The 24,541-nt window shown below is 48.2% G+C and overlaps 2 protein-coding genes across 4 annotated transcripts in view; both read right to left on the minus strand.

Moving 5' to 3' along the window:
• Nucleotides 1-1,102: 1,102 nt before the first annotated feature.
• Nucleotides 1,103-12,118, minus strand: LOC133138136 (tripartite motif-containing protein 16-like). 2 transcript variants are annotated; one of them, XM_061256629.1, is made up of 6 exons: nt 11,427-12,118; nt 9,593-9,688; nt 9,119-9,352; nt 8,813-8,972; nt 4,746-4,796; nt 1,103-2,131 (listed from the first exon to the last, which is right to left on the minus strand). In XM_061256629.1, the coding sequence occupies exons 1-6, from the start codon at nt 12,015-12,017 to the stop codon at nt 1,587-1,589; spliced, it is 1,677 nt and encodes a 558-aa protein (XP_061112613.1). In that variant the 5' UTR covers nt 12,018-12,118; the 3' UTR covers nt 1,103-1,586. The 2 variants fall into 2 exon arrangements, with proteins under 2 accessions (XP_061112613.1, XP_061112614.1); XM_061256630.1 differs by having other exon boundaries at nt 4,746-4,838.
• Nucleotides 5,854-24,541, minus strand: part of LOC133138117 (E3 ubiquitin/ISG15 ligase TRIM25-like) — a 76,326-nt gene continuing 57,638 nt past the window's right edge. The window contains exon 5 of one of the 2 annotated variants that reach the window (XM_061256602.1): nt 5,854-6,286. In XM_061256602.1, coding sequence (XP_061112586.1) covers nt 6,222-6,286 — 65 coding nt within the window. In that variant the 3' untranslated portion in view covers nt 5,854-6,221. Of the gene's footprint in view, nt 6,397-24,541 lie in introns of both variants that reach the window. The other variant, XM_061256603.1, reaches the window with a different exon arrangement.

Below are 24,541 nucleotides of genomic sequence, written 5' to 3' on the forward strand. Positions count from 1 at the left end.
CTCTCTCCCTCCGTCCCTCTCTCCATTTTTCCCTCCCACTGTCTCTCTCTCTCTCCCCTCTCTCTCTCGCCTCCGTCTCTCCCTCTGTCCCTCCCCCTCCCTCTCTCTCCTTCCCCCTCCCCTCCCTCTCTCTCCCTCTCCCCTCCCTCCCCCACTCCCCTCCCTCTCCCACTCCCCACCCTCTCTCCTCCCTCTCTCTCCCCTCCCTCCCTCTTTCCCTCCCACTGTCTTTCTCCCTCCCCTCCCTCCCTTCTCTCTCCCTCCCTTCCCCTCTCCCCTCCCTCTCTCCCTCCTTTTCCCTCCCACTGTCTCTCTCCCCCTCTTTCCCTCACACTCCCCGTCCCTCTCCCCTCCCTCCTCCTCTCCCCCTCTCCCCTCCTCTCCCCCCTCCCACTGTCTCTCTCTCCCCTCCCCCCCTCCCTCCCCTTTTCCCTCCCACTCTTTCTCCCTCCCTTCCCCCCTCCCCCTCTCTCCCTCCCTTCCTCCCCCTCTCTCCCTCCCTCCCTCACTCTCTCCCCTCCCCCTCTCTCCCTCCTCTCCCCCTCTCCCTCCCTCTCTCTCCCTCCCCCCTCCCTCTCCCTCCCTCTCTCCCTCTCTCCCTCTTTCCCTCCCACTGTCTTTCTCCCTCCCCTCCCTCCCTTCTCTCTCCCTCCCTTCCCCTCCCTCTCTCCCTCCTTTTCCCTGCCACTGTCTCTCTCCCCCTCTTTCCCTCACACTCCCAGTCCCTCTCCCCTCCCTCCTCCTCTCCCCTCCTCCTCCTCTCCCCTACTCCCCTCCCTCCCACTGTCTCTCTCTCCCCTCCCCCCCTCCCTCCCCTTTTCCCTCCCACTGTCTCTTTCTCCCTCCCCCCCTCCCCCTCCCTCGCTCTCTCCCTCCTCTCCCCCTCCCTCTCCCTCCCTCCCTCTCCCTCCCTCCCCCTCCCTCTCCCCCTCTCCCCCCCCTCTCCCCTCCCTCTCCCCTCTTCTCCCCCCCTCTCCCCTCCCCTCCCCTCTCTCACCTCCCTCTCCCCCCCCCTCCCCTCTCTCCCCTCCCTCTCCCCCCCTCTCTCCCTCCCTAAATAAAGAATTCAGGGTGTAGTTATTCATTGTATAAAAACCTTTATTGGCATCAGCCCAACATTTCCCACAGGATGTACAGAACAGAACCCATAAGACCTGGTTACCATGGTGTGGAGGCCCGATCGGGGACAAGGCGGAGAAGGGGGACTTCTGAGGGAAAGGAGCGGATTGGACGGCCCAGGCACTGATAACGGCGGACCAACGCGGTCACGTGAATTCCACATTTCTGTTATTTTTTATTCCACATTTCTGTTATTTTTTATTCCACATTTCTGTTATTTTTTATTCCACATTTCTGTTATTTTTTATTCCACATTAGTTCTTTTTTTCTTTCGGGTGTTCCTAATTTTTTGGCCGCTTCATTTTATTCCTCTTTTTGAAAAAGGAATAATTTTTTGTTCTGGACTATTGAGATGTGCCCTGAAGGCACTTATAAAAAAAAAATATATAATTTTTTGTTCACCTATTTTACTCTCTCAGTATTTTCAGGATGTTTCCCTCTCTTTGATCTTCCCTTCACTCTCTGCCTCATCCCAGATCACACAGTTTTACAGAGGATCCATAGGAAAACATCAAAAACCCAAACCCAAACCCAGGATAGAGGGGCTGAGTGAATGTGGTCTGGACTCTGTGCAGGAGGGTCATTGTGTCAGAGACGCTGTAGAAGGACAGAGTTCCTGCCCTGTGATCCAGGTACACTCCTATTCTGGAGGAGGAGGGAACAGGGATTTTAGTGTGAACATTATTGTGACTGAAAGAGTAACTGGAGGGAGAGCAGATCAAACTCCAGGACTTGTTATTACGTCCCATTACACAGTCATTACCCCCCCCTTTCCTGCTGATCTCTTTATATGACACTGCTATATAAACCCCATACTGCCCACTCCACTCAGCCTCCCAGTAATAGCGTCCAGACACACCCTCTCTGCACAACACTTGGGCGTAGCGCTCAAATCTCTCTGGATGATCAGGATATGACTGGTTCTCTCTCACACAGGTCACCTCTCTGTTCCCCTCAGACAGACAGAGGATTCTCTGCGCTGTGTTGGGGTCCAGTGTGAGCTGACAGCCATCTGATGGAGGAGAACAGAGGAGAGCTCCACTCACATATTTTACACATCATACATATTTTACACATCTTTCATATTTTATGTGTTTAAATCTCATATTTTCTTTATTGTTCTCATTTTTAAGATGTTTAAAGCTTTTTAAACTTGCTTGTGTCTTCTGAAAGTTACTTTTCACTTATTTTTACCCTTTTTTTTATTTTCAACCTCACCCCTTCATCCCTCTCCCCCTCCTCTCCCCCCCCCTCCTCTCCTCTCTGCTCTCTCCCCTCCCCTCCCCTCCCTCCCTCCCCCCTCTCCCTCCCTCTCCCTCCCCTCTCCCCTCCCTCTTTCTCTCCCTCCCCCTCCCCTCCTTCCTCTCCTCCTCCCTCCCTCTCTCCCCCCTCCCCCTCCCCCTCTCCCCTCTCCCCTCCCCTCCCCTTCCCCTCCTCTCCGCCCTCTCCCCTCCCTCCCTCCTCCCTCCCCTCCCCTCCCCTCCTCCCTCCCTCTCTCTCCCTCTCCTCTCCCCTCCCTCTTTCTCTCCCTCCCCCTCCCTCTCTTCTCCCTTCCTCCCTCTCTCCTCCCCCCCCTCCCCCTCTCCATCTTGCTCTCTCTCCCTCTCCCCTCTCCCCTCCCCCCTCCCTCTCTCCCCCCCTCCCCCCTCTCCATCTTGCTCCCTCTCTACCCCCCTCCCCCCTCCCTCTCTCTCTCTCCCCTCCCTTTCTCCCCTCCCTTCCTCCCTCGCTCTCTCCCTCTTTCTCTCCCCTCCCTCTCTTTCTCTCTCCCTCCCTCTCCCCTCCCTCTCCCCCCTCGACCACCCTCTCCCCCTCTCCGCCCTCTCCCTCCCTCTCTCTCCCCCACTCCCCCTCCCCTCCCTCCCCCACTCCCCCTCCCCTCCCTCTACCCCTCCCCTACCTCTCCCCCTCCCCCTCCCCTCCCCCTCTCCCCCTCCCCTCCCTCCCCCACTCCCCCTCCCCTCCCTCTACCCCTCCCCTACCTCTCCCCCTCCCCCTCCCCCTCCCCCTCCCCTCCCCTCCCCCTCTCCCCCTCCCCCTCTCCCTCTCCCCTCCCTCTCTCCTCTCCCCTACCTTTCTCCCCTCCCTTCCTCCCTCTCTCTCCCTCCCTCTCCAATCCCTACCTCCCTCTCCCTCTCTCTCCCCCACTCCCTCTCCCCCTCCCCTCCGTCTCTCCCTCTCCCCTCCCTCTACCCCTCCCCTACCTCTCCCCTCTCTCTCTCCCCCTCCCCTCCCTCTCCCCCTCTCTCTCTCCCCCTCCCCTCCCTCTCCCCCTCTCTCTCTCCCCCTCCCCTCCCTCTCCCCCTCTCCGCCTCTCCCCTCCCTCTCCCCCTCCCCTACCTCTCCCACTCCCCTCCGTCTCTCCCTCTCCCCTCCCTCTCTCCCCTCCCCTACCTCTCCCACTCCCCCTCCCCTCCGTCTCTCCCTCTCCCCTCCCTTCCTCCCTCTCTCTCCCTCCCTCCCTCTCCTCTCCCTCCCTCTCCCCATCCCCCTCTCCTCCTCTCCGCCCTCTCCCTCCCCCTCCCTCTCCCCCCTCCCTTCCTCTCCCTCTCCCCCTCCCCCTCCCCCTCTCTCCCTCTCCCTCTCCCTCTCCCCCTCCCCCTCTCTCCCTCTCCTCCTCTCCCCTCCCTCCCTCACTCACTCCCCCTCCCTCTCTCTCCTCCCTCCCTCTCTCCCTCCCCCTCCCCTCCCCCTCCCCCTCTCCCCTCCCCTCCCATCCCTCTTTCTCTCCCTCCCTCCCTCCCCCTCCCCCTCCCTCTCCGCCTCTCCGCCCTCTCCCCTCCCTCTCCCCCTCCCCTACCTCTCCCACTCCCCCTCCCCTCCGTCTCTCCCTCTCCCCTCCCTCTCTCCCCTCCCCTACCTCTCCCACTCCCCCTCCCCTCCGTCTCTCCCTCTCCCCTCCCTCTCTCCCCTCCCTTCCCTTCCCTCTCTCCCTCTCTCTCTCTGTCTCCCCCTCCCCTCCCTCTCTCTGTCCCCCTCCCCTCCCTCTCCCCCTCTCTCTGTCCCCCTCCCCTCCCTCTCCCCCTCTCCGCCTCTCCGCCCTCTCCCCTCTCCTCCCTCTCCCCTCCCTATCTCTCCCTCTCCCTCTCTCCCCTCCATTCCTCTCTCTCCCTCTCCCCATCCTCTCTCTCTCCCTCTCCCTCTCCCCCCTCCAAAACCTCCCTCCCTCTCTCCCTCCCTCTCTCTCTGCCCTCCTCTCCCGCCCTCCATCCCTCTCTCCCCTCCCTCTCTCCTCTCCCCTCCCACCCCCCTCCCTCCCTCCCTCCATCTCCTCTTCTTCCCTCCATCCCTCTCCCCTTCCTCTCTCCCTCCCTCTATCTCCTACTCTTCCTCACTCCCCCCCTCTCTCCGTCCCCCTCTCTCCCTCCCTCCAACCCTCTCCTCTTCCTCCCTCCCCCTTTCCTCTCCCCTCCCCTCCCCTTCCCTCCCCCTCCACCCTCTCCCTCCCTCTCTCTCTCTCTCCCCTCCCTACCTCACTCCATCTCCTCCTCTTCCTCCCTCCCTCCCCCCTCCCCCCATCTCCTCCTCTTCCTCCCTCCCTCCCCCCTCCCCCCTCCCCCCTCCCCCTCTCTCCCTACCTCCCTCTCCCCTCCCTTCCTCTCTTTAAGGCTTAATTACAGACTCACATTGTAAGAAGTCCTGTCTGGTCTGGGGCTCTAGAACAGAGACTTCTTCCACTGTGGAGAGAGAGATCACAAGAGAAAAAGATGAACCTTTTTCTGAGATCCTAGAGAAATTGAATGCTTGTTTCAATCTGCAAGTAAATGACAACTGATGTCACCCAGAATACAGTATCAGAATGGGTCTCAAATGTTACACTAAAACAGAGCAGAGAGAGGAGACAGGATGGTTTCATCATAAAACTACTGAGGAATTTGACTTGTGTTCTCTCCTCTCATCTCTATGCAGTATCTTGCATCCTAGTAAACAAAGACATACTGGTCATACTGTATTTTGTTCTCTCAAGATTAAACAAAGCTTTCATTGAAAACATTTAGGGTTATACCCTAGCCAGAAGAACTGCCCCTAACATACTGGGTACTTTTATAGATTTCATCCCTATTCACCCTGAACACCTCTGTGATATTCTGGATCATCTGGAGCTTGTGAGCACTTGAAATGTCCCTCCACACTGTAATATATAAACCTTTATGTGACGAGGAAGTCACATTGAGATTAAAACCTCTTTTACAAATGAGACTGAGCCAAGACAGGGTCAAACAGCAGCATAAGATTACAGAATCACAATCACGGTCCATGACAATAATATACATAATTATGTAGGTATATACAGAACAAAGTGCATTACAATACATACAATATGACAGAACATAACACAGGGAAACAGTGAATTAAACATATCCATGCAACTTAAAGCAGTAGCATCTTAACATGAGAACATGCATTACTCTCAAATTAAAATAATTTAATTAAATAAGAGAATCAAGTTTGAGTTTGGCCTGAAGCTCGTTCCAGGACCAAGGAATATATAACCTGTGAGACAGACTGAAATGTCACTCACCCCTCTCATTAATAATATATAACCAGTGAGACAGACTGAAATGTCACTCATCCCTCTCATTAATAATATATAACCTGTGAGACAGACTGAAATGTCACTCACCCCTCTCATTAAAAATATATAACCTGTGAGACAGACTGAAATGTCACTCACCCCTCTCATTAATAATATATAACCTGTGAGACAGACTGAAATGTCACTCACCCCTCTCATTAATAATATATAACCTGTGAGACAGACTGAAATGTCACTCACCCCTCTCATTAATAATATATAACCTGTGAGACAGACTGAAATGTCACTCACCCCTCTCATTAATAATATATAACCTGTGAGACAGACTGAAATGTCACTCACCCCTCTCATTAATAATATATAACCTGTGAGACAGACTGAAATGTCACACACCCCTCTCATTGGTAATACACAGTACAGTGCAAAAGTCTTAGGCACCTGTATAACATTCTGCACAGATAAGATTCTTTCAAAAATAATTCAGTAAAAGGTTCTAAATAAACGTACTATACACTTTCCATTACATTTGATTAATTTGGCAGAATAGTTAAAAACTGAATCAAACCTACATTTTGTGACCACCCTTCGGCATTAAAACTGTATCACTTCTCTGAGATAGCCAACGCTGTCCTGAAGTACAAGAAGACAATCAGCAGGGAGGTTGTTCCAAGCATGCAGGAAAACTTGCCACAGTTCTTCTGCAGACTTTGGTTAGCTCCTTGCTTCTGATCTCAGACCGCCTTGATCAAGTTGTTATTTAAGAAGTAGTCAATTACAAATAAAAATGTCTTTGCTAAATTTTATCTTTTGGAAAATGAAGATTTGGAAATCTCAAGTGTGTTCTTTAATATGAACACACACACAAAAACAAATATATATATCATTAAGTCTAGGGTGCCTCTTTTAAATGGTGCCCCATTTGTAAGGAACATGCATTTGTGGGATGAGCAGCACAGCTGAGTATGTGGGTTGCGCTCATGTCAAATGTGCCAAATCTCATGAAACGGGCGATGTCAGAGACAGACCGTGAAGTGGGCGTCCCAAGAAGACCGGTTCCTCACCCTTTCAGCACTTAGGAACCGTAGGCTGTCTTCTACAGATTTGCAGTCAAGGTTTGCAGGACGATATGGCACACGGCTTTCGGCCCAGACAATCCGGAACAGACTGTACGCAGCCAATCTCCGGCTCATAGGGCTGCCAGGAGGCCTGCCATGACTGCCCTTCACCGTCAGGCCCGTTTGCACTGGTGTCAGCAACACCTGCACTGGAACCTGAACATGTGGAGGAACGCTATGTTCAGCCATGAGTCCAGATTCTGCCTACGGAAGTTGGATCGTAGGGTCAAAGTGTGGAGAAGACGGGGAGAACGCTATGCTGATTGCTGCACCGATAGAGGAACACCTTTTGGTGGAGGCAGTGTGATGGTGTGGGGCGGCATCTCCATCACTGGAAAAACCAGGCTTGTCATCATTGGAGGCAATCTCAATGCAGAGAGATATCGAGATGAGATTCTGCAACCAGTGGCAATCCCATATCTCCACAGTCTGGGACCGAACTCCATCCTCCAAGATGACAACACTCGTCCACACACAGCGGGGTTTATCAGAGACTACCTCCAGTATTTGGGAGTAGAGAGAATGGAATGGCCTGCCAACAGTCCTGACCCAACTGAACACTTGTGGGATCAGCTGGGGCGTGCTGTTGGTGCTAGAGTGACCAACACAACCACGTTGGCTGACTTGCGACAAATCCTGGTTGAGGAGTGGAATGCCATCCCACAACAGTGTGGGACCAGGCTGGTGACCAGCATGAGGAGGTGCCAGGCTGTTGTGGCTGTGTATGGTTCTTCCACACGCTACTGAGGCTCCTGACTGTTTGTTGAATGAATGAATTGTAAAATCATCCAATCCACCAAACAACACCAAACAAGAGTCAATAGCAACAGCAGAATGAGCTGTTTGCCATTGGCAGAGAAGATTTGGCTAATTTTACATGAGCGCTACCCACATACTCAGCTGTGCTGCTCATCCCACAAATGCATGTTCCTTACAAATGGGGCACCATTTAAAAGGGAAATAAACAGGCTTTCCAACGGTATAAAATGTATTGCCAAGAAGCATTGTTACAACAGAGAAATAATCTACCAAACACAAATTTCCAAACTCTTTGTTCGATGTTCATAAAACCTGTGAGGCAGACTGAAATAAACACAGCAGATGTGGCAATTACAAGCAATACAGACAGCATATATGGTTAATAATTACCATTCACCTCTGCCAGACCATATGTATCAAAAAAAGAGCAATTCTCCAGTTGTGACAAAACATCATTTTTGAAAATCGATCAATCAGACATGGGTGGAATAAATCATGTTAATCTAGTAGAAATATAAATTAAATACGGTTTTCATCACGATTAATGTTTATTGCTTTGAACTGAACAAATTGGAAAACTCATTTTACAAAGTATTTTATGGAAATGATAAACGAGCGCCAACAAATATTCACACTGGACTACCCAATAAAGTGATCTCTGAGTGTCTGTAATATAAATGTGAAGGGGGGTGCAGTGTGCACTAAATTAAATTGTGTTCTTTTAAATGAGGCCAGGCCAATGTGTCTCAGGTTGAAAATAATATTTAAATGTATCATTTTCCTTTTAGGCGGCATGGATGGTGCAGTGGGTAGCACTGCCGCCTCACAGCAAGGAGGTCCTGGGTTCGAATCCCCGTTGGCCGGAGCCTCTCTGTGCGGAGTTTGCATGTTCTCCCCGTGTCTGCGTGGGTTTCCTCCGGGTACTCCGGTTTCCTCCCACAGTCCAAAGACAGGCAGGTTAGGCTGATTGGAGAGTCTAAATTGCCCGTAGGTATGAGTGTGTGAGTGAATGTTGTGTGTGCCCTGCGATGAACTGGCGACCTGTCCAGGGTGTATTCCTGCCTTTCGCCCAATGTATGCTGGGATAGGCTCCAGCCCCCCTGCGATCCTGTTCAGGATAAGCGGGTTCAGATAATGGATGGATGGATTTTCCTTTTAATAAACATTGAAAACAGACCCAAACACTTTCATGTTGTAAGAGTGAATCTTAGGCAGATCACCTCACCACTGTGTTGTGTGCAGTGACTAAACACACTTTCTGCAGCAGGGTTTGTCCACCAACCTCTTCCAGAAACTTTGACTAACTCCGCCTTGAAAACATCCTCCAGTCGCTCTTTCAGTTCAGAGACAGATTTCCTCACAGCCTCAAAAGAGACGTTTGGACTGACAGTGATGCTGGGTAAGTCTCCAGGTCCAGGAGGGGCACAGAGGGACTGACAGCTCTGCAGACAGACAGACAGAAAGAGACAGACAGTGAACACAGATTCCTGTGCAGATACCAGGAGCAGATCTTTGTAAAAGAGGAACACACCTCACCATGTATGTACAGTGTACACAGTGCAGACTGTCAGAGAGCCAGTGATGTTACCTGGAGGAAATGGATGTGATCCTCTGTGTGTGAAAGCTGCTCCAGCTCAGCCTCTCTCCTCCTCAGCTCAGCAATCTCCTGCTCCAGTCGCTCCAGGAGTCCTTCAGCCCGACTCACTTCAGCCTTCTCCTGATCTCTGATCAGCTCTTTCACCTCAGAGCGCCTTCTCTCAATGGAGCGGATCAGCTCAGTAAAGATCCTCTCACTGTCCTCCACTGCTGTCTGTGCAGAGCGCTGTTAGGAGAAACAGAAGGAGGAGGGTTGTACATTTTAACTAGGCCTTTCACTCAGCTCTTACTGGGACCCCAGACAGCCTGTTCCCCACAGTGTGGCTCAGTGGCATTGAGCCCCACAGGGCTGGAAAGTGGCCCAACACTGGGCTCCTCGCTGGCTGACTGGAGGAGAGCACTGACTGAGCCCTGAAATGGCTCTTCCAGCAGCCAGCTGTTGTCTTCTCCTCTGGTCAGTACCCACCTTGAGTGACTGCACAGCCTGTCTCAGATCCTGCAGCTCCTTCTCTCTCTCCTGGATTCTCTGCTGGAACTTACTCTGTGTCACCCCCAGCTGCTTCTGTGAAGAAACACACATGATCCAGGTTTAAAAACACTGGTGAAGACACTCCAGCAAGCCCTAAGGAATCAGGGCCGTACATTTTGGACCTCAGCCCAAGCAGAGGGTACTCACCCCACCGACACACACTATTCCCACCCCGATGTTGCCACAACACCATCATCCATAATCACACACTATGTTCATAACATGGGACCTGCTTCAATTCTACTGAAACACATTATTCTCACCTCACTGACACACACTATTCCCACCCCGATGTTGCCACAACACCACCATCCATAATCACACACTATGTTCATAACATGTGACCTGCTTCAATTCTACTGAAACACATAATTCCATGCACTGTCAGCAACCAACAGAGCAGATGGTCAAAATTAATGACTGACATGTTGATCCCAAACACAAAATAAAAGCCTAGACCTGAACCAAAATGTCAGCATAAGAGTTGTGCTGGCCTGGTACCTGTTTTACCTTTCTTTAGAAGAAATACAATTCTAGATCAGCAATCCGACTCTGGCATGCTTGATACATAAGCCCCCTGAATTTGGCGTTTCAAAACTGCCTCCTGTTTTCATGTTCTGTATCATTTTGTTCCACTGCATATATTTTATAAATGAAACATAAAGTACAACTACTGAACTACGGTTTTAAGTTTTTGAGTACACTGAGAGAAAAAGAAATCGCAGTATTATATTATATTCAAAAACATGCACACATACAAACCTACCTTAAACACAAGGTCAGGGAGAAGAGGAGTAGTTTGCCTTCCATTGGAGACAGCTGTATTCGCCTATTCTAGCAGAGTTCATGCTGCGTTTTATTTCCCATTCAAAATTTATTGATTGATTTAAACTTTTGTTTTAACAGGGAAAACACACTGCGACATGCCCAAACAATAATACAATTTTAAACATCACATTTTTAGAAAACTGGCTACAAAGAAAATGGTCTGACTAATCACTACCAAAACTATGCAAAACGTAACTACCTGCTTCAGAAATTAATATAATACATATTTGTAAGCTGTGCATGACGGAGATAACGTCGTTTGAATGATAATTAGACTAGCTTGCTTGCTCGCGAGTTCCGAGGGTCGTAGCTAATGATGAAATTACAACGTGAACGTGGCAACTGGAAAGTCCTACCTACCTTTTTAACCGATATATAAGATAAAAAGTAAGTGTTGTTGTTTAATCGTGGTTTCATAATTTAAAACGTGCCTACCTGAGTGACGTTATTCGCGAACTGGGGCTCGCGACGTGATGCTTTTCATTACAAGTTGTACTCGGATTGTCGGAAGATGCGACGACAGATTTTGACAAAACCAATTGGAGGGGGGCGGGGGGTGGTTTGGAGAGCGTAATATTAGACATTATTGATAAGGTGTATTTTTTCGTGGATAATACGATACAATTCCCTTTTTTAAATGGTAAAGAATTTCCATAACAAATAAATAAATTATAAATTCCATTAACACCAGCCAATAAAGGGCACGTCTGTGGTCACCTGATTCTGGGCACCCACTCCATGAAATACAACAAATGAATGCCTCTTTTGAACTTGACAGACTAGGAAACACGAAAAATAAACTAATGAATAAGGCATATGCAGTTGGAGTGCAGTGTAATGATTCAGCTGATTTCTCATTTTCACTGCTCAGGTATTTTCAGTACTTTTGGGTTTATGTTAAAAATGTATGTTTATGTTGCCAGTGAAGAGCTCCAGTCCTTACCTGTTTCTCAGTCCTTTCTGCTACCACTGAGACTGTATCATGGCCTCTGTGTTCATCCATCAGACACAGCAGACAGATACACTGCTGATCAGTACGACAGAAAACTTCCAGCAGTTTGTCATGATTAGAGCAGATCTTTTCCTGCAGGTTTTCAGTGGCTTTGACCAGTTTGTGTTTCTTAAGAGGAGGAGATTCATAGTGACGCTGGAGGTGAGTTTCACAGAAAGATGCCAGACACGCCAGACAGGACTTGATGGCTTTGCGCTTTCTCCCAGTACAGATATCACACGCCACGTCTCCAGGTCCAGCGTAACAGTGAGCAGGAGGAGCAGCTTGGAGTCCTGTCTTCTTCAGTTTCTCCACCACTTCAGCCAGCATGGTGTTTCTGCCCAGAACAGGCCTTGGGGTGAAGGTCTGTCTGCACTGGGGACAGCTGTAGACACCAATATGATCATCCTGATCCCAGCAGCCCTTAATACAGCCCATACAGTAACTGTGTCCACAGGGAATAGCCACCGGATCCTTCAGGATATCCAGACAGATTGAACAGCTGAACTGGTCCTGATCCACCGAGATATTAGCCTCAGCCATTTCACTGATCACCCTGACAGAGACGGAGTTTAGCTGTGTTTCTCTGACAGAGACAGAGTTAAGTTTCGTTTCTCTGAAACTGCGTAACAGCAAGATTAGCAGTGACTTCCTGGTTCTGCCCACAGCTGCAGGAGGTGTGGTGTTGGACTGGGGCCAGGCTGAGCAGAGAGGGCAGATTCATGAGGAAATATTGAATCTTACACTTCAAAGGGCATATTTACTGAGGGTCTGTGTGAGTATTGTGAGCAGTAAAGGCTTATATACACATGCATGGGATTTACTACGGGTGCATCTGATCTGAGTACCCAGTCAGAAACGCTGAGATAATAATATGAGTAGATATGATAAATATAGGCATATTTAATTTTAATAGAATTTGAGTTTACAGGTATTTTGTCTGCATGAATTTGAGGATATCATGAATGGAAAGAGTGAGCTCTGTACAGAAAATGAAACAGCAGAGCAGGCTCATGTTGTATGAGAAATAGTTCTGATAGCTTCCCAGTTTTACTACTGCTAGTTGTACCAGTACCACAAACATATTTTGTGGATTCATCTGACACTATTCTTTGTATCTTGCCTATCTACGTGTAACACCCTTTCTCAAGTCGTCTCCGGCTAGCCACTTAAAGGCTACTCATTCTTTTGATATGTATGACCTTGAACTGTATTTAAACACACCACACATGCTAGTTGGGGAGAGATATTCTCTGAACAGATTACCCGGATGCCCTGTGTTTGTCTCTCCCTTGTGAAATCTCTGAAGAGAAGTTGTCTGCATGTTCTTCATCGTCCTGCATTTGATTCTATGGAGAAGGGCTAAATATCCTAACAGCCGACACGCATGGATTTGCTCCTACAGCCATGAAATGAAGGCTTTTTAACTTCTGTCAGAGATTTGAGGGGTGTGTATTTTTGCTTTGTTCATATGGACTAGCGCTCCATGTTACACACCTGAGCACCTCTCCAATTCACTTCAAGTAAGCCAAGGTTGCGTTCCTTTATTATTCTTGTAGCACAGCAAGAGTTTCAGCCTTTTCACTTTTCAGCTTTTCAGCCAGGCTCGTTTAGTCTCATTCTCGTCTCCCTGATCCACTCCGTCTCTTACACTTTATTTCTGTCCGAGTTCAGAAACAACAACTCCAGTGATTCTGCTCAGTGAGGGAGTCTTTCAAAATCCAGAATTAATGTTCTCTGATATTTCTCAGAGCTACATTCTGAAAATGACCCTTCACTGCTTGTGTTGCCAGGGAAACAACCACAAGAGTTTGGTTTATTTAGAAATGGCTAAAAAAACATTACAATGTAAGTGGTACACAGGCTACACTAGCTTCAGCACAGGTGAGATTAAATGAAATTACAGATATTTAGAGTAATGTAAAGTACATGCATATGTACAAAAATCTATAAAACACCTGTGTTTTTGCCCGCATTTGATTTTATGTGATGTGTAATGTAGTGCAGTAATCGTTTGGTATTTTTCTGGTATTTGTCTGTTTTTATGGAATATTTGTTACATTTGTTCTTGTAATAAAAACATTAAGCAATAAAAAAAGCATTTAGATGCTACATTTATTTAATCAGGACAAAAAACAACAATACAGCTTAAACGATAACAAAAGTCAGTTGATTGGATTTTAAAATAAAAAGACAAGAAGTGGAATAAATCACTGATTCTCCCAGATCTGTCCATAATAGATCCATATTAAACGTAGACAGTGAATCAGGTAACAGAGGAAGTTGCAGATGATGATCAGTAGCAGTTCCCGCTGATCATTCAGTAAATCCCAGAAAAGCAGCAGTTGCAGTGGAACACTGAGGCAGTTCAGGTGGAGCAGCGTCAGGCTGCCATGGCAACAGCCCTCTGGGATTAAAACCTGTAACCTCTGGGCCACAAACACAGCTCTTCCAACAGACATTTTACCCATATTCAACTTTTCATCTGTCCTTCTTCAAAGATGAATACAAGCATCTACATATTTTTACAGGTAGATGTTGGCTATGTAGGAGAGACAGAGGCTCTTGGGGTGTCCAGGCTTGCTGTAGTCCTGGATTCTCACTGGTTTGAAGGTAAATGATCAGACTTAATGAGCTGAATGGCTTTTCTCATAACAAATTGGTTGTGTCTTTTTATGTACTCCATATATTGTATAAGTATAGCAAGCAAAGTACAACTTTAAAAAGTTACAATCTGAGGAACTATCAGGAATAGACAGGTGCATAAAATATATGAAGCAAATACTTGGTACAGACAAGATCTAATGGAAGATCTGGTATACTGTATTTCTTGCCTCTTCGGTCAGGAACTCTAAAACAGGCTCTCTGGCACCATCTGGTGGTGAAAACTGAATGTGCACATTCCCCTCCAGCTCCACCTGCGGGATGTTCAAACTGAAAACGTTTTGCTACGTTTTGCTTCCATTTCTTTTTTGGACGATATGTTTTCTCCCAACGGTGTACAACGTGTTTCAGCAGGTTCTGAGGTATCTTTGCTCCCGTTTGGTGGGTATAGCCCAAATCAATGAAGGCCTTCTCAGACACCATGGGAGTAAACCTTACTATGTCAGTCAGTCCGCCCACAGTCCGAACAGGGTGTTCAACGCGCCCCTTTTTCTGTTTAAATCAACGCTTTGCTATGTTTTGTTGGGCTGAACTTGGCCCAGGTTTCCAGTTGCATCTGGAAGCATTGTGTGTACAGCCCTGACCAATCACATCTCAGGACCACAGCCCTGACCAATCACATCTCAAGAACCCAGCCCTGACCAATCACATCTCAAGAACCCAGCCCTGACCAATCACATCTCAGGACCACAGCCCTGACCAATCACATCTCAAGAACCCAGCCCTGACCAATCACATCTCAGGACCACAGCCCTGACCAATCACATCTCAGGACCCCAGCCCTGACCAATCAGTGCATGCAGGTCAATCAGTGCCCTGAAAACCCTCCCAAAGCTCCTCACAGGATGTTTGAGAAACTGAAACATCTGAATTTAGGGATATGCTGCTGCAGTTGATCATTTTTATTCATCAATTCTACTGTTTTCATACTATTATGACATTATTCATACAGAAAGAAACAGGACAGCAGATACAAATACACAGTATGAAGGGGGAAGTCAAACACTGCCAAATTAAAAAATGTTAAATGAAAGATATTAAAATGTGTTCTGAATATTTGTCCATTTATATTGATCAGGTGCAATCTCAATTTGTTTATAATGGTGGAATTCATTTTCTGGAAATCTTTTAAAATATTATTTTACTTTTCCTGCATGATTTTGATTAACACAGACAGTTTTCATCTGCAAAGAAGTCTCAATGGTAGCTTTTACGTCTGAAAGACAATGCGCTTGAAGCAGCTCTAAACAGAGTGAACAGCGATGGAATTTCCAGAGGCTTCTCAAGTATCTTCTCTCAATCACTTGAAATATTTTCACATCAAGGTAAATCTCTACCCTTTGTCTAGTGAGCCAGCCTGGTTCAGCTCTACAGTGGGAAAGGGCTATAATGAGCCAGCCTGGTTCAGCTCTACGGTGGGAAAGGGCTATAATGAGCCAGCCTGGTTCAGCTCTACAGTGGGAAAGGGCTATAATGAGCCAGCCTGGTTCAGCTCTACAGTGGGAAAGGGCTATAATGAGCCAGCCTGGTTCAGCTCTACAGTGGGAAAGGGCTGTAATGAGTCAGCCTGGTTCAGCTCTACAGTAGGAAAGGGCTATAATGAGCCAGCCTGGTTCAGCTCTACAGTGGGAAAGGGCTATAATGAGTCAGCCTGGTTCAGCTCTACAGTGGGAAAGGGCTATAATGAGCCAGCCTGGTTCAGCTCTACAGTGGGAAAGGGCTATAATGAGCCAGCCTGGTTCAGCTCTACAGTGGGAAAGGGCTGTAATGAGTCAGCCTGGTTCAGCTCTACAGTGGGAAAGGGCTATAATGAGTCAGCCTGGTTCAGCTCTACAGTGGGAAAGGGTTATAATGAGCCCAGAATTGTAAACCATTAGCTAAAGTGTCTGCTGAGCAAATAGTCCAACCCTGACTATAAATGATATCAGAGCCATAAACACAATGGCAATGAAGGCAAAACCCAGGATAGATGGGCTGAGTGAATGTGGTCTGGACTTTTATTTAAATCAATTGAATTAACATATTTAAATGTAAATTCCTTTTCTGTCTCATTTTGCCGTTTTTTTACAGCTGATCTTCCCTTCACTCTCTGCCTCATCCCAGATCACAGTTTTACAGAGGATCCAAACCAAACCCAAAACCCAGGATAGAGGGACTGAGTGAATGTGGTCTGGACTCTGTGCAGGAGGGTCATTGTGTCAGAGACGCTATAGAAGGACAGAGTTCCTGCCCTGTGATCCAGGTACACTCCTATTCTGGAGGAGGAGGGAACAGGGATTTTAATGTGAACATTATTGTGACTGAAAGAGTAACTGGAGGGAGAGCAGAACAAATTCCAGGACTTGTTATTACATCCTATTATACAGTGATTTCCCTGCCCTTTCCTGATGATCTCTTTATATGACACTGCTATAGAAACCCCACCCCCACTCCACTCAGTCTCCCAGTAACAGCGTCCAGACACACCCTCTCTGCACAACACTTGGGGAGAGTACTCAAATCTCTCTGGATGATCAGGATATGACTGGATCTTTCTCACACGGGTCACCTCTCTGTTCCCCTCAGACAGACAGAGGTTTCTGTGCGCTGTGTTGGGGTCCAGTGTGAGCTGACAGCCATCTGATGGAGGAGAAGAGAGGAGAGCTCCACTCACATATTTTACACATAATACATATTTCATACATCTTTCATATTTTATGTATTTAAATCTCATATTTTCTTTATTGTTCTCATTTTTTTCTCAAGATGTTTAAAGCTTTTTAAATGTGCTTATGTCTTCTTTAAGTTACTTTTCACATATTTTTCCCTTTGTAATGAATTTTCAACCACTATGACTATGATCTTAATGATTTTATATTACTGCATATTGATAACTTTCTCCACACCATCCTACTACAGGACATGCAGTATATTATCATAAATGATCAATATGTTCAATAACAGGATGACTGCACCTGAATTGAGCTCTGATGGAGATGTACAAGACCCTTGAAGCAAGTGTTGTGGGTTCCCAGGTCAACAAATTATCAGTCCAATTTCAAATAAACAATCCAATTTATAAAATCAGGAGTCTTGTAGTAAAGTGTTGAATAATATAATAGGCCTTTATTCAATCAGATGGAATCCAAGTACAAAAAAGCAGTGATCATCATCAGTAGGGCACAGAACAGCAAGTACACACACACACACACACACACAGCGTGAGCTGAACAAGCTAAATCATCTGAGCACTCTGAACACTTGGTCTCTCCCTCTGTCTGGGTACGGCTACATCTTCTCCAGTCACCACATAGTTGTTTTCTTGCTTCTGATTGCCTTTTACACACAGCGTGATTGTCTTACACCTTCTCATCCATATCTCAGAAACTTTAAATCAACCCCCCTTAACATTTTACTTTAAGAAAACATTCTTTCCAGTGTTTTAAGGAGAAACAGAAATAATACAAATTCAGTGCAGTGTACTTCAATGCTGGGAATATATAAAAAAGAATACATTTTCCCTTTTTGTGTGCCTGACATTTAATAATAGCCAATGACTTTGGTTTTACCATTGCCATTATTAAATCCAATATCTGCTCTTTATGTTGAATTGGTTCTCCATTGCTTTTCTTAAATCCTCTCTGCATCCATACTGCTCCAAACAAATGATACACTCCATGCGCATATGCTGAATCAGTATATATGTCTACCTGCTGGCCTTCTGCTGCCTCACATGCCTGTGTTAGTGCTTTCAATTCTGCCAGCTGTGCTGAACATGGCTGTTCACACCTATTTGCAAACAAAGGTATAATTCTGTTGCCAACTTTTTCTACCACTGCGTACCCTGCATGGTTGCCTCTATGATCCCTATAGCATGATCCATCCACAAACAGAGTTCTTTTGTCACTCGTTTCCAATGGTTCAGACTTCAAGTCTTTTCTCAATTTGGAGAACTCTTTTGACTCAGCAACAGAATCATGGGGCTCTCCCTCATGTGGCAGTGGCATGGGATCTGCTATATTGTTTGTAGTGCATTCCTTTATGGTCATGTCTGGGTACGTCAACAACAGTCCATAATTGCTTATTCTTGCTGGTGTCAATACAAACATTCCCTGCTCAATTAGTTCACTTATCTTGTGAAGTGTGTATATTGTTACAGGATAACCCATAGTTATTGTAGCTGCCTTTTCATATGCAAAGTACGCTGCTGCCAACCCCTGGTAGCATGGTGGGTACCCTTGTGCCACGTCGTCCAATTTAGTGCAATCATAAGCAATTGGCTGCTTCTTTCTCCCCTTACATGTTTCCTGTGCCATCACCAGCTCCTTTTTTATCCCTTCAAACGCCACTGTAGCATCTTCATCCCATTTTAAAACATTTTTCATTCTCTCTATCCAATCTGAGATAAAGCCCGTCATTCCTAAGAAGGTCATCATCTGCCCTACTGTTTGTGGTTTGGGCACTTTGAGTATTGCTTCTATTTGGTGTTTGCCAATCCCCTTTTTACCTTTTTCGATCTCCCTACCCAGACACTCTACTTTTGGTTGACAATTTTGCAATTTTTGTTTGGACACCTTGTGTTCCCCTTCTGTCAATTTCCTTAACAACTTAATTGTGTCCCTCTCACATTGTTCTTTGGTTTCAGAACACACTAGCAAATCATCTACATATTGTAAGATTGTACTTTCAGCTTCTAAGCCGTCCAAATCGTCTTTTAACACCTGATTAAACACATGTGGTGAGTGTTTAAATCCCTGTGGCATTCTAGTGTAAGTGTATTGCTTACCTCCATAAAAGAAGAAGACTGAGCACAAGTCAATCACAGATAAATATTCTGCTTGGGCTGGTATATTTGTCAATAACGTGTGAGGGTTAGGCACTTCTGCCCCAAAATCCTCCACTACCTCATTGACTGCCCTCAAATCATGTACCAATCTCCATTTTGTTTTATCTGCTTTTAACACTGGCAACAATGGAATATTACAATTGCTCTTTGTTTCTCTTAATACCCCTGCCTCCAACAGTCCCTCAATTTTTGGTCTTATTCCCTCAACTGCCTCCTTTTTCAATGGATACTGCGGTCGCCAGGGCCCTTTGCAGCCCTTTCTTAATTTCACTACAATTGGGTTAGCTGACTTTACCCTTCCTACATCTGTGTCATGCTGTGACCAGAGCACTTCTGGTACTGAGGATAGGTCCCTATCCTCTGCCTTTGTCTTTCCTGCACTTAAGTTCATCACTTTCTGCAGCTTTGCGTTGTAGTAGTCTTTAATTTCTCTGTTCTCCTGATTTTTGACTTGCACTTCTTTTGGTGTTCCTGTCATTTCTGTGTCGTGAAATGACAGCACCAACATGAAATCCGCCATCATTGGTGCTATTTTCTTCGGCTTGTCTTTTTCTTTTTCTTTCTCTTTCTTTTTCAGTTCCCCAAGCTGCAGCTGCAACAGCTTCCGTTGGAGTTCTTTTTGTTGGTCATCTTGTTTCTTTTCCTCTTTGCGGTACTTCTCCACCGCGTGGACCACACGTTCAGTGAACTCCCGCTCACTCTTTGCCATCAGGCCTACCGCCTCATCCAGTCTGGACTTCACAGGAGGGGGCATGGCTTCCACAATGGCAGAGTGAAACATGGTCAGCATGATGGAGTCCTGTGTAATCTCCCTTTCTGTCAACGTGTGCCATCTTTTGAGCTGCTTCTCCAGATATGCTGCTGGATCTTCAGTGTCCTCCGTGGCTCCCCCTTCAGTGCTTTAGGATCCAGGCTGAATGGGAAAGTCTCTCTCAGGGCTGTCCACAGCACGTTTCTGTGACTGTCCAGTGGCACCCCGTCTGCCAAGGGGTTGTCAGCTACCTCCGGGAGATTGGCTCTGTTCAGCAGTTCAGCCATTCTTTCTGCACCCATCACCCTGGCCAGAAGGGCTTTGATGTCCCCCAATGCCAGCATCCTTCCACAAGTTTCTTCCTCTAAAACTCGGGCAGGGCTGACAGCAAGCCTTGGAGGTCTTGGCCCCCCCAAGGGAGATATTGGGCTCTTCCGTTTTTCAAATGAACCAGAAGCATAGAGTATCTTTCTGGTCCTTTCTTAGATCTCTGGCTACGCCTCGGATGGGCGCTTTCCTCATCTTCACTTGAGGATGGGTAAATGATGCTTTTCTCATCATCTTCCCTTCCTCTTGGGACAGCTGGGTACTCCCAGCTTATTTTCTTTGGTGGAGTCTTCATTCCCTCTATTCTGTATTCATACACTTTGTCATCTCTCAGTAATTTATGCATCTTAGTTTGGGTATCTTCTCTTTCTCCCTCCCTCCTTCAGGAAGTTCATCGCTTCACCTTATTCTCTCCCTCTCCTCCACTTCCAGTCTGTGCAGTCTCTCCTCAGCAATGCTGCATTCCCATTCTCTTCCTCTGGGGGCAGGGTCACTGCATTCCCATTCTCTTCCTCTGGGGGCAGGGTCACTGCATTCCCATTCTCTTCCTCTGGGGGCAGGGTCACTGCATTCCCATTCTCTTCCTCTGGGGGCAGGGTCACTGCATTCCCATTCTCTTCCTCTGGGGGCAGGGTCACTGCATTCCCATTCTCTTCCTCTGGGGGCAGGGTCACTGCATTCCCATTCTCTTCCTCTGGGGGCAGGGTCACTGCATTCCCATTCTCTTCCTCTGGGGGCAGGGTCACTGCATTCCCATTCTCTTCCTCTGGGGGCAGGGTCACCGCATTCCAATTCTCTTCTGTATAATTACGTAATGCAATTCCAGATTTTCTATTAGGTCCACTAATGCACTAATGATTAATAAATTAATCTCTAATGATTAATAATAATGTATTTCCCACTTTTTCCACAATCCAATTATGTATAATTATGCCTTCCCAATTTATATACGGCCACTCTGCGACTGAAATTAAAACCACAAATTTCTGATATTTGTCAGCGCTCTAAGCAATATATATATATATATATTATTTATTATTAATTCTGTCACTGGATCTACACACTGCCTCTCTCCAAAAATGCTCTCTTAACCCTTAGTTAACTGCACAATTACTCTTTTTCTCTCGTAATATTAGTTTGTCGCGTTTTCATATGTTAGATATCCATCCCACATTTATCACATTTCAACATTTGCCACATGGTCAACATTTACATAAAACAAAAACACTTATTTTACACTTCTAAACGCTCCTTAACCTTACAGTGATGATGATGATGATGATGATGATATCGGAAAAATACTTTTACTGCCTGAGCAAAGCCGTCAATTGCCTTCCGGACTTATGTACTTCATTCAACCTTGAATAAAGAAACCTTTATCGCCTGAACAAAGTCGTCAATGCCTTCAGGTACTTATGTATTTTTCACCCTTAGGGAGAAACAATCTTCACCGCCTGAGCAAAGTAAACAATGCCTTCTGGATTTATACATCTCTTTCTCTCAGACGGGATAACCCAGTGTCAGCACGTTCACTCTCACAACCCCCCTTTAGGGCTCAAACTCTGACCACCTGTCAGCACGTTCACTCTCACAACCCCCCTTTAGGGCTCAAACTCTGACCACCTGTCAGCACGTTCACTCTCACAACCCCCCTTTAGGGCTCAAACTCTGACCACCTGTCAGCACGTTCACTCTCACAACCCCCCTTTAGGGCTCAAACTCTGACCACCTGTCAGCACGTTCACTCTCACAACCCCCCTTTAGGGCTCAAACTCTGACCACCTGTCAGCACGTTCACTCTCACAACCCCCCTTTAGGGCTCAAACTCTGACCACCTGTCAGCACGTTCACTCTCACAACCCCCCTTTAGGGCTCAAACTCTGACCACCTGTCAGCACGTTCACTCTCACAACCCCCCTTTAGGGCTCAAACTCTGACCACCTGTCACACCACACCACAGAATATCATCAACGTGAATCACACACCTTTTCACAATAGATCCTAAACAAAAGCTTTACATGCAATAAGTGTTGCACATGCACATGCTTTTACATGCAATCTTTATCCAAAGCTTTCCTCCAAGTCTCCTGATTTCAATCACTTATGTTTCTATTTGACTTTAGGTTCTTTTGGGTAGCAGAGGTCACAGAGATCCTGTAGAGCGCCGGCCACAGACAGGCTGACAGAACCTTTTTGTCTATTTAACCACAGCAAGGATTTATGTGCGATTTATTTAAGTTTGCTTACCTTGCCGGTCTTGTAGATGGGTGGCCACCCTTGGTCTGTCAGTCTTTCTGGGAGCCGCCTCGCCCACGGGCCTCCTGGTGCAGCCGCCTCGCCCACGGGCCTCCTGGTGCAGCCGCCTCGCCCACGGGCCTCCTGGTGCAGCCGCCTCGCCCACGGGCCTCCTGGTGCAGCCGCCTCGCCCACGGGCCTCCTGGTTCAGCCGCCTCGCCCACGGGCCTCCTGGTTCAGCCGCCTCGCCCACGGGCCTCCTGGTGCAGCCGCCTCGCCTACGGGCCTCCTGGTTCAGCCGCCTTTCCTACGGGCCTCCTGGTTCAGCCGCCTCGCCCAGGGGCCTCCTGGTTCAGCCGCCTCGCCCAGGGGCCTCCTGGTTCAGCCGCCTCGCCCACGGGCCTCCTGGTGCAGCCGCCACGCCCACGGGCCTCCTGGTTCAGCCGCCTCGCCCACGGGCCTCCTGGTTCAGCCGCCTCGCCCACGGGCCTCCTGGTGCAGCCGCTCCCAGGCTTCCTTTGCGAGGTCCAGGAGTCCTCGTGGCCGCCTCCCGTAGAGCAGCTCGAAGGGGGCGTATCCCGTGGATGCCTGGGGGACCTCACGAATGGAGAACATTAGGTATGGTAGTAAGTGGTCCCAGTCCTTACCATCCGTGGTGATCATTTTCCTCATCATAGCCTTCAGGGTCTTATTAAAACGTTCGACCAGCCCGTCCGTCTGGGGGTGGTAGACCGACGTCCTCAGCTGCTTGACCTGGAGCAGGCGGCACATCTCCTTCATCACCCCAGACATAAAGCAGGAACCCTGGTCGGTCAGGACCTCTTCGGCAATACCTACCCGGCTGAACAGTTGGAAAAGCTCCTTCGCTGCGCTTTTCCCGGTCGCGGCCCGTAGTGGCACAGCCTCAGGGTAGTGGGTGGCGTAGTCCACTATCACCAGGATGTAACGGTGGCCCCGGCTAGACTTGGGTAGGGGTCCAACTATGTCCACAGCTATCCGGCGAAATGGCACGTCTATAATGGGGAGGGGTATAAGTGGGTTACGATACGTCACCCTTGGGCTGTGGAGTTGGCACACAGCGCACTGTCGGCAGTAGTCCTCCACGGCTCTCTTGATTCCTGGTCAGTAAAATCGGGTCAGGATCCGTTCCAGCGTCTTCTCACGCCCCAGGTGCGCCCCCAACAGGTGGGTGTGGGCCAGATACAGCACCTTGGAGGTGTGAGTCCGGGGTACAAGGAGCTGGTCCACTAGTTCGTCCTTAATTTTACAGACCCTATAGAGGAAGCCATTTTGCACTTTAAAATAAGGTAATGCCGGCCTACTCACCCCACCTTGTGGGACGCCCTCAGTGCGGGCCACGGTTTTCCAGGCCTGGGCGAGGCAATGGTCCGGGGCCCCTGTTGGGCCACATACTTTTTCATGCCCGTGGGTAGGGTCCGGATGCAGTGGTCTAACACTACCCGGTCAAGTAGGGGTGGCCCGTCGCCCTCCGCCAACCAGCTCTTGGTCAGCCGTCCCAGAGCCCTCACCTGGGCATGTGCAGGGAGCGCAGGGTCGTAGGTCCACTGCTGGAACCGCTGGGCCCGGGCTGGCAGGCTGTAGCCATACTGGGCTAGGATCGTGGTCTTCAGGGTGGGGTAGTCATGAGCTTCAGCGGGGGGTAGGTCTCTGTAGGCTTTCTGGGCCTCACCGCTAAGGAATGGCGCCAGGATGGAGCCCCAGGCATCTTGGGGCCATTTCTGCAGATGCGCCGTCCGCTCAAACGTCTCAAGATACGCCTCAACCTCGTCATCCGCTGTCTGTTTGAGGAGCACATCCTCTCTCTGTGGGGTGCCGTTTCCTGGCACAGTTCGGCCACGGCCTTCTGCAGGGCGCCTTGGGAGCGCAGCAGGGCGGTTAGGGCCTCCTCCATGGTTGGGGTTGGGTTACTGGATTCACTCACGTCGGGCTCTCTCTGTAGCGGGGTTCACCGTGCCCACATTCTCCACCATATGTGGTGCCCCGCTGGTTGAGAGAGAGAGAGAGAGAGAGCAAAAGGTGTGAACAAAAATTATTTTATTGTTCTTAGTGTCTTTCAGACACATTTCAACTGTCCAGAACAAAAATGTAGGTTCCTTTTCAGAAAATAAAAACCAACGGCCAAAAAACTAGGAACACCGAAAAAAGGAAAAAACAAAAAAAACAGAACCGGCATCCACGTGACGGCGTTCGTCCGTCTTTGTCCCTGGCTGGGCCGCTCCTGGCCTCCGTGTCTCCCCGGCCTCG

This window comes from Conger conger, chromosome 10 (assembly GCF_963514075.1).
Source record: "Conger conger chromosome 10, fConCon1.1, whole genome shotgun sequence".
Taxonomy (NCBI): Eukaryota; Metazoa; Chordata; class Actinopteri; order Anguilliformes; family Congridae; genus Conger; species Conger conger.

Excerpts from the sequence above, each read along its gene's own strand:
- LOC133138136 (XM_061256630.1), bottom strand. The coding sequence starts at position 12,017 with ATGGCTGAGGCTAATATCTCGGTGGATCAGGACCAGTTCAGCTGTTCA. Across the intron at positions 8,973-9,118 it reads ATCACATCCATTTCCTCCAG|AGCTGTCAGTCCCTCTGTGC; the intron begins GTAACATCACTG and ends GTCTGTCTGCAG. Across the intron at positions 4,839-8,812 it reads AGTCAAAGTTTCTGGAAGAG|AAAAAGGTTCATCTTTTTCT; the intron begins GTTGGTGGACAA and ends CTAGGATCTCAG.